At 33.8% G+C, this 9729-nt stretch overlaps 1 protein-coding gene across 1 annotated transcript; it reads left to right on the forward strand.

Annotated features, from left to right (window-relative positions):
* The first annotated feature begins 233 nt into the window (after window positions 1-233).
* On the forward strand, window positions 234-1276 carry LOC129225891 (ubiquitin-conjugating enzyme E2 G2). The gene has a single exon (XM_054860425.1). It carries the CDS (start codon window positions 365-367, stop codon window positions 866-868), a length of 504 nt encoding a protein of 167 aa, XP_054716400.1. The 5' UTR covers window positions 234-364; the 3' UTR covers window positions 869-1276.
* Window positions 1277-9729: the final 8453 nt, after the last annotated feature.

Raw genomic sequence — 9729 nt, forward strand, 5'->3', positions numbered from 1 at the left:
TTTAATTGAGTTGAGTTGTATTTTTCCGATTTCTCTTTTTTTTTTTCCTTGCATTCTAAACAATTCTGCTTTAACTCTTTGTTTGACGTTTTCAAAAACAAAAAAATTAAAATGTTTTTCCCCTAAAAAGTCATCTAATAATCTTGCGTGATAATATTGTCCCTTCTTTTAACATAATGCACTGATGACGAGTTGAGTAATTTTTTAGTTCTTCTACTTCTACTTGTCACGATGGTTGGTTGGTTAGTTTTTATTTCGATGTCATCAGTTCAAAACTTACTTATGAAGGAGTTCTAAAGATATTTTTCAAAAGTTGCCTTCTTAAAAATTACATAATTTTTGATATCCTATAAACGTTATTAGCATGGCTGGATCTGCATTGCGGCGGCTTATGGCAGAATATAAACAACTGACTTTAAATCCTCCTGAGGGAATCATAGCTGGTCCTGTCAACGAGGAAAACTTCTTCGAATGGGAAGCATTGATTACCGGACCCGAAGGAACTTGTTTCGAAGGGGGTGTTTTTCCAGCTAAATTGTTGTTTCCTTCCGATTACCCTTTGAGTCCGCCAAAAATGCAATTTAATTGCGAAATGTTTCATCCAAATATTTATCCTGATGGTCGCGTTTGCATATCCATCTTGCATGCTCCTGGAGATGATCCGATGGGTTATGAATCGTCTGCTGAAAGATGGAGTCCTGTGCAGAGTGTTGAAAAGATTTTATTATCTGTCGTGTCCATGCTAGCTGAACCTAATGACGAAAGTGGAGCTAATGTTGATGCTGCTAAAATGTGGAGGGAAGACCGAGAACAATTTAACAGAATAGCTGATCGTTTAGTGCGGAAATCGCTTGGTTTGACAAACTAAAAAGTTCCCATTTCTCTGAATATTATGCAATAAATTTGCATTCTGAAGGAATTTCTCATATTCTCTACTTATTATTTGGTTGAGACATGAAATTGTTTTTGGGTTACTTTGAAATATTGACGTTTTCCTTAAAAATAATCAAGCCATCTTACAATTACTGCATGAAATATTTGTATCACATTTCACAAGGTGTTTGATGCAACATTAAAAAATTATTTCTTAATGTACTATATGGTCAGAAACTTTCATTTTTTAATGAAAGTTAACTTCTGTGAAAATTTGAAGCAATTTCTTTTGATGGCTCGATATTTCTTTAGCAGTTACTCAAATATAAACTAAGTCAAACATGTTACAGCTAACTGGAATTGTCATCATGTGTTGATCAATTTTCAGTAGACTATTTCCAAATAAAGAATTTTATTTTGTAAAAAAGTGTGAAATGTCTTGAAAGTTACAAAACTAACCTAGTGCCAGATCTAGAAAATTTCTGAGGTGGGGACAAAACTTCAAAATGCTGCCTCCCCCCCCTCAACACACAAACATCCATCTTGCTTTAAATTTTTCTATTGGGTTTATTTTAATATTTTTAATAAACTGTAAGATCTGACAGCACCTGGTGTGGGAAAATTTGAGTAGGGAGATTTTTTTTACTCGGTGTCCTAGAAAGTATTTTGGACTCTGTTGGATAACCTCCACCTGGTACATTTCCCTGCTATGACTTTATCAAAGATGCTGGCGGGTAGCTCTCATAAATGCTTATCACTTCTGTAGAAAGTTTGAACAGGGAAAATGTTTTATCATAAGAGTTTATTAGGTGTCTGGAAAGTATTTTGAGCATGGGTGGAAAGGAGAGCTGCCATCTGGTATATTTTCTACAGGGGTGCCTACCTGGGGGGGGGGGAGGCGCCATTGAAATTTTTAGGGGGATGTTTTGAGGAATATTTTTCTCATTTTTCATGGGAAGGGGCACCCGTTTTCTAGATATAACGTCGTTAAAGATAGCGGCAGTCCGCTTTCATAAATGCTTGTATGCATGAGGTACAATAAAACCCTCTAATGCAGACACTAACGGGATTTTTTTTTTTTGTCCAAAATAGAGGGGTGTCCGCAGGACAGGGGTTTAATAATGTTATTTGCCTTGGAATCTGGGCATTAAAAATTGTCCCCATAAGAGGGATGTCCGTACGGAGGGATTTTACTCTAACCCTGGAATTTTGTGAAATTAAAGCCTTGAAAACAAGATTTGAGATGCTCTTGAATGGTTTTGGTTGGGGGATGGTGCTTCCAAAGCATAGCATTTTGATATAGGAAAAAGAAAAAAAAACAGGGAGGAATGAGAGCAATAGGAGTTGTGTGAGTCTAAATTAACTGATGAATAATCTCAACTATTGACATTTTTAAGGCTGTTTTTAAAAGAAATACAGGTCCCCCCCCCATTCTATATTTTTTGCTAGTAAAATTACTTCATTTCCCAAGGCGCATTTGTTTTTTCTCTTTAACAATATGGAATATTTTTGAAAAAATATACTCAGCCTTCTGAGGCGGGCCCTGTGTCCCCCCCCCCCTCTTTTGGTTGCACCGCTGTCACATGGGTCTAAGCCAAAAGTACAATTTTCAATAAAATGTCGTTGCAAGTGTGTTAAAAAAATATTTCAATATATGATCTGCTAGTAAGCAGCAAATTATCAATGTCAATGTTTTAAGCCAGATGATTCAGCTGTAATCTAATTTATAGAATGACACTCTTCCTAATACTTGAACTCAGTATTCTTCTGGCTGATTCAATGCTTTGCCACTTGCCAGTCAAATGTTATACCAAAATCTTCAAATAGGGGAGAAGGGGGTACAGTGGGTCAAGGGGTACAGTGGGTCAGTGAAGATATTTGTACCTCAGTGAATAGTTTTCAGATAAAATTTTTTTTTAAAAGTAGGTATCAAGCAACTCAACTCTGTGGAAAAAGGTAAGCAGCTCACTTTGATTGTGAAAGGGAAGGGAGAGCCATTTTGTTTTCTTATCATCTGCAGGAACTTTGAAGTAAGTACAACTTTGTGTTATTACACTTGAAATTTGTATATTAAATATGAGTTATGTGGTATGCTTACATAGTCTAACTTATCTTATTTCCTATGATATTGCATTTAAATGCATATTTTAATGATTTAGAATTTTGAGATAAAAAAATCCTACATTGGTACGTATGGGGCACACTGGGTCACTTAAAATGGGATACAATGGGTCAGTGACCCACTGTACCCCCCATTTACATATTCATTGTCTTTCTGTAAGTTTTGCTAGTATCTTACATTTTAATGCTTGAATGACCTAAATTTAACTTATGTAGTTTATTAAAAAAAGAGCTTACACATGTTGTTCACAAGGGGGCATTTGGTTTTCCATGTGGAACAAGTAAATAGATAATACATTTATTAAAATAAATTATGGAAATTTATTTTGCAAACCTTTTTCTGTACAAATTGAAAAACCCATTAATTATTTTAAATACAGGCAAATAAATTATTTTAATTATTAACATTTATGTAAGAATTAAGCCAGGGGATTGTTATTTATCTTGTTTTTGATTTTCTTTTCTAGATCACGATGGTAAGAAAAAGAGAACGGAAAACCAACATTGGCCTGTCAAGTGAAGAAACAATGCGTAAAGCAGTAAAAGCTGTTCTGAAAGACAAGATGCCTATACGCGAAGCTGCTCGAGAATACAATGTCTCCAATACAACTTTACAATGGTATGTGCTGAAAAGTAAAGATGTTAACTGGGACGAAGATTCAAATGCAAAGGACATAAAATTTAAACCTAATTATGAAGTGCGTAAAATATTTTCTACAAAAGAGGAACAAATGCTTGCTAGCTATTTCATCCAGGCTAGTAAATTACATCATGGTCTTCCACCTGAAGAAGCAAAAATTCTTGCCTTTCAATATGCTACCAGCTTAAAGAAAAACATTCCAGAATCTTGGAAAAGAAGTCAATGTGCTGGCAGAGACTGGCTGGAAGGGTTTATGAAACGTTCCAAGTATATTTCTTTGCGCAAACCAGAAGCTACATCATTGGCCAGGTCAATAGGCTTCAATAAACCTGTTGTTATACAGTTTTATGACAAATTATATAACTTATTGGAAAAGTACAAGCTCGGACCAGAAAACATATACAATTTGGATGAAACAGGGGTCACTTCTGTTCAAACTCCAGGCAAAGTACTTGCAAAAAAAGGTACAAAGCAAGTAGGGCAAGTGACCAGTGAAGAAAGAGGAGAGTTGGTCACTTTATGTTGCATCATCAATGCATTAGGAAACTCCATCCCACCTTTCTTCATATTTCCGAGAGTGAAGTTCCTCAATGCTATGTTGCATGGTGCACCTTTAAGATCTGATGGAGCTGCAACAGCATCTGGCTGGATGAATTCAGATATATTTTTATTAGTCATGAAGCATTTTATTAAATTTTCAAAGTCGTCTCTACAAAACAAAACTCTTAATCATGGACAACCACTACACCCATGTAAGTATTGATGTCATAGACTTGGCCAAAGATAATTTTGTAATTTTGTTCACCATTCCTCCCCACTGTACCCACAAGCTGCAACCGCTTGATAAAACAGTTTTCGGTCCATTTAAAAGATACTATAATGATGCTTGTCGAGCCTGGTTGTTAAATAACCCAGGAAAACGCATCACTATCCATGAAATCGCAGGTCTTGTTGGCAAGTCATATCCCCTTGCATTTTCTACAGGTAATATTTTGTCAGGTTTTTCATCGACAGGAATTTTTCCTTTTGATAAAAATATCTACAAAGATGAAGATTTCACTGCATCTAATGTTACAGATATTCAAATGGCATGTGTCATGGTTGAAGATCAACCTCATATTTCTCAAGAAGATATTTCTCTAGCTGCATTAGTCGAGCCTAATGTCGAGACCTCTCAGAAAAATGTTGCAATTCCAGGCCCATCGCAAGCATTTGATAATTTGTCAGATGTAGATGATTTATTGGAAAACATTCATGCACAAAGTGTGTTTCATGATGTCTGTAATAATAAGTCTTCCACAGAACCTTCAGTTGAAGAAAATTATGTAAGACAAGAAATGACACCAGAGATGGTAAAGCCTTTTCCTAAGGCTGATTCAAAAAAGAAAAAACTAACAAAGCGGCAAACTAAAAAATCAGAAGTTCTTACAGATACACCAGTGAAAAACAGAATCAGAAACGAGACAATTAAAAAATTAAAAAAGAGGAAAAGACTTAATGATGTGAAGCGAGGAAGAAAAAAAAATTGCAAGCAATTTCAAGACAGCCCAACTGAAGAGGAGGAAGAATGGAGAGAATCTTCAAATGAATCAGACTTTGAGAATTTAGAACTTGAAGACGTAGAAGATTTTAATATTGCCATTGGAGATTTCGTATTAGTCACTGTCCATGGCAAGAAAAAAGACAGTTTTAAACACTATGTTGCTGAAGTCATGGGCAAAAAAGAAAATGAATTTGAAGTTCACTACATGAAAAGAATTCAGCCAGGTTATGCATTTATCTTTGATGAGGCAGACATTTTTACAGCAGACAGTAAAGATATCGTGAGAATGTTGCCAAAACCAAATGTATTTCAAGGAACTGAGAGAACAATGACAAAGCTGACTTTTGCAGTAGATTTTCATTCATTTAATGTCCATTAGTTATTGTAAAATAAGTTTTTGATTTATTGTCATAAAAATAACTATACAATCATAAAATTTTGTAAACTTAATAGGATTTAAAATGAAGTAATATCTAAATACACCTTTTTTCTTTTATTTTGTGAAAAAATTTAGTGTTTGTATATTTTTAAAGCAAGAAAATTAGCTTTTAAGTTATAAACTTTGCGCTATTTTAATATCTAACTTAACACTAAATATTGTCACGCTGTAAAATATGTTTAAAATGCTCAATATTGAATAAAAGAAAATTATTTATTGTACTTTTTATTAGATGACCCAGTGTACCCCATTTGCTGACCCACTGTACCCCTTTAAGGGGCACAGTGGGTCAACCAGTAGTACTTCAGAAAAATGCTTTTTTATTGTACAAAAACGTTTTGTTAAATTGAAATAAAATTAATTAGGATAGCCAATAGATTGGAAAACATAATACATAAGTTTGATATTCTGTTTTAAAAATATTTTTAGAGTTACATTTAAAAATCTAAAAATTGACCCACTGTACCCCCTTCTCCCCTACTCGTATTTCATAGTTGCACAATGAAGACTACAGAACAAGTTTTTCTTTTTTTAATCTAGGGACAACACAGTTTTAAAAAATTAAATTTAAATAAAATTTCTTGATATTGCTTTCGTTATTCGCTCACCTTAATAGCTGTGGAGAAATGATTTTAATTAATTTATACCAATATAGTTGGGGGGGGGGGGGAGTTGAATATAAAATTTAGGGAACTGTAACTGCTTTTCATTTTGCATTCCTGAAAAAAAAAAAATTAAGCTACTGCGAAAATAAAATTACAGTAAGCAACCATTTTTTAAGGCGCCGATGAGCAAAAAAGCATAAACAAGTGAGAAAATTCTTTTTTGACCTCAAAAGCAAGAAAGAAAAATTGACGTTTTAGGGATTTAAATCACCATACGAACCTGAATTCAGCGTTTCCCGCACTATTCTTATGATTGGCATTTGTTGCAGTTTGTCTTCAATTAAGGTCCAGATTATGTGACAGAATATTTAGATTAATGTTAAGAGAAAGGGTTCAGCTAAAAGCAGGGAAATATCTAGGTTTTCAATTTCTGTTTGGGAAGGAAAATTTTGTCCCACAACATTGGTCTACTCCTTAATTTTGAGCCTCGTTTTTTGTACTAAACTGCACTACTTACATGCTAATACAGACTGTAAACAGTTCAACTAAAGAAAATAAAATTCTTAAAACTATCATCAAAGTGAGTTTGATAAGTGCCTGCAATGTTGTCAAAATTTCGGTACTGATCCGAAACTTGAAATATTTTCTGTGTCCAAGACTGGTATTGGTCCTGTTGCTGTCCCATTTCAAGCCCTATGATGTACGTATTTTTAACTATGCAGTAAAAAATAGATAAATAAGAGGTTAGATTTTTTTCCTTTGTTTTTTGAAAAACATCGGTGATACATTGGCATTTAGATGTTTTCCAAGAATGACGTTTCCTCTATGCCTAATGTACCTTTTCATTAGAAGAGTATATGTGGCCATGTCCTTATTTTATCATTCAGCAAAATTTAGAGTTCCATTTGGCAAACTGAGAATTTCCCTCCTCCTAAAAGTGTATTTATTATTTCAGTATAGTTTTATAAGCTATTTTTTATTTTACAAATGACGAACATTGGCACCAAAGACATTAGTTCAAGTGCTCTCCATTATTTTTTGACAATGTCCTCATATTGAGGTAATACAACACAACTTTCTTAATATTCAAATTCATTGGTTTTTTGGAGTCACACAAAGAACATTCTGGGGAATCTATCACTATGATTTTATAGAGGTGGTCTCGTAAACAGTCATGTCCATTGATAACCACTGCCATCCTCCTAAGATAACTGGGAATCTTTTTGTTTTCCCCCAAAGTCATCCTTTTCTTGTTTAGAGCAGGTTGCTTCATATGTTTGAGAATTTTTCTGAGGGTCAGGTTAACAAATAATTTAATTATATGGAAGGAAAGTGGACAATTCATGCCTTGTTCTACCAAAGCTCCTTTCTTAGCCAGCTTTTTCATTGCCCACAGTTCTACATTGGGCAGCAATCCATTGGAATGAAATTCTATGTGCCGTCCCATCAGTAAGTAAAAACTGAAGAGATCACAATGATTACCAGCTCCAGCACCATGTGAGGCAGTGAGAAGCAAAAGGATATAAGTGGACATTCTCAAGTTCTGAGTAAAACGCGTTTAAAGATAACATCCTTGGTAGGGTTTCATTGAAATTGTTTTCTAAATCATGCTGTATAGAAGCAACTAACAGGGCTACTAGTACCATTTCTGGCCCCAAGACAGAGAAGTTCACCTACCATGTGTACTGGTTATCTCCAAATTTTTAATTTTGCCACTTACATCCCTTTGCTTCTCAGTGCCTCATGTGATCTTTCCAGCATGGAGCTATCCGTCAAGACACGTATAGTCTGACCACCAATAATATGGAAAAGCATACATCAAGTTTATTGATATCTATTAGTTTGCAAGGGTTGTAGTGTGTTCGTTATGGGTGCGCGATTTTGCCTTTTAATTATTTAGACACAGTTTTGTAAAAATGAGAATTTTTGTTCACAGCAATATTGTTTTTAAATCTAAACTATATTCGATCTATATTCTCATCTTACTATTTTGCTTTTACATTTCCGGACGAAATGAAAGTGTTTTCTTTTTGTTAATTTCATGGTAACTTTTTGCTTCCCTTATTTTATTTCAGAGAAATGCAATAAATTAGTAAGGCGCTAGTGACATTTTAAAAACGCGGCCATGAAAATCCTATCTATTTTGTTTTTTCCTCTGCTAGATTAATTCAGATGGAATTGCCTTAACTTGGCCAATTGCCAAATTACATATAATTCGTGGTCAAACTGTACCCATTCAGTTTCAGGACAGCAAACCTTTCAATGGTTTCCATTGCATACAATTTTATTTCAAATCATTTAGATATTTCTTGGAAACTCTTTGTATAAGATTAAAATTCACATTCAAATGTAAAAAGTGCTATGGACAATGAGGCAAAATTATGTAATCTCTGCTCAAATTCAAAGCATCGGATGATTTTAAAAGCATGCTCTAAATTTGACTTTTATTTAAGACTAAATACACACAAAAAAAAAAGTTTTCCAAATAGTAATCAAAATTCCAAATCGCTCAAATTCAAAAGTTTATTCTTGATAGAATTTAAATTTGATAAAAAGTAAATTGAAAAAAAAATTTTAATTTAAAAATAATTTTTTTATTGAAAAACTAGAAACTCTCTGCTTTATCTAGTTTTTATTTTTATTGTAGTTATTAGCTGCATTGCCCGTCTTTGCACTTTCTACCTCAAAAAAAAAGTTATGTCTAGTGACGCATGTTCAACAATCAGGCTAAGAATACTGTAAAATTTCCCATCAAAATAATCATTCTTTAAGAAAGAAAACGGCAAATCAAAAATTCACGAATACATTAAACGCAACCCTCCATAAATACATTAAAATCCTTTATTATATTTTGCTGGCAGTAGAAAAAAAAGAGAGCAGATAAATCGCCAAATAATAAAAGGGGAAATTTTTACCTCAAAACAAAAACAAAATTTTATTTAGTCACAGTCGAGAAAAAAAAAGTGGCAACCTTCTGAATGGTTTTATTCACGCTAATTTAAAATGAGATCTTGCAAACGATAATTTTCCCCATATGAAAATGCTGTTCAATTAGGCTTAAAAATTCACATGTGATGCATTTTGTTATCTTTGCATAATATTTTCTTTCTTTTCTTAAAAAAATTCCAACAATTACAAGGTTTTAGGAGGGGCTATGGCCCTCCTCTAGATCTGCCCCGAGTCATCTCACTAGGCATAATAATTTTACGTGACAACACACACAAGCCAAGAATTCTTCCATTACTTCAATTTCATGATTCTACCTGACTATGCAACGTAGATACTCTTTGCGTTACACAGGGTTCATACTCAATTTCAGAAATAAAATGAAGGAGTTTTGAAGGAGTAAAATAATATTTTGGAGGGGTGAGTACTAATGGACTCACTTTTTTTCCAACATATTTGACCCCTTCCCCTTTTGTCACACTTCACCTTACTACTCCTCTTGTCACATGTCATATTTTTTATAATCATATTGATATAACTGTGTGACGTCACTTTTAGTCAC

The sequence above is a fragment of the Uloborus diversus genome, chromosome 1, assembly GCF_026930045.1.
Source record: "Uloborus diversus isolate 005 chromosome 1, Udiv.v.3.1, whole genome shotgun sequence".
NCBI lineage: Eukaryota > Metazoa > Arthropoda > Arachnida > Araneae > Uloboridae > Uloborus > Uloborus diversus.

Bases quoted from the DNA above. Each gene is read 5' to 3' on its own strand.
- LOC129225891 (XM_054860425.1), top strand. From the start codon at position 365: ATGGCTGGATCTGCATTGCGGCGGCTTATGGCAGAATATAAACAACTG.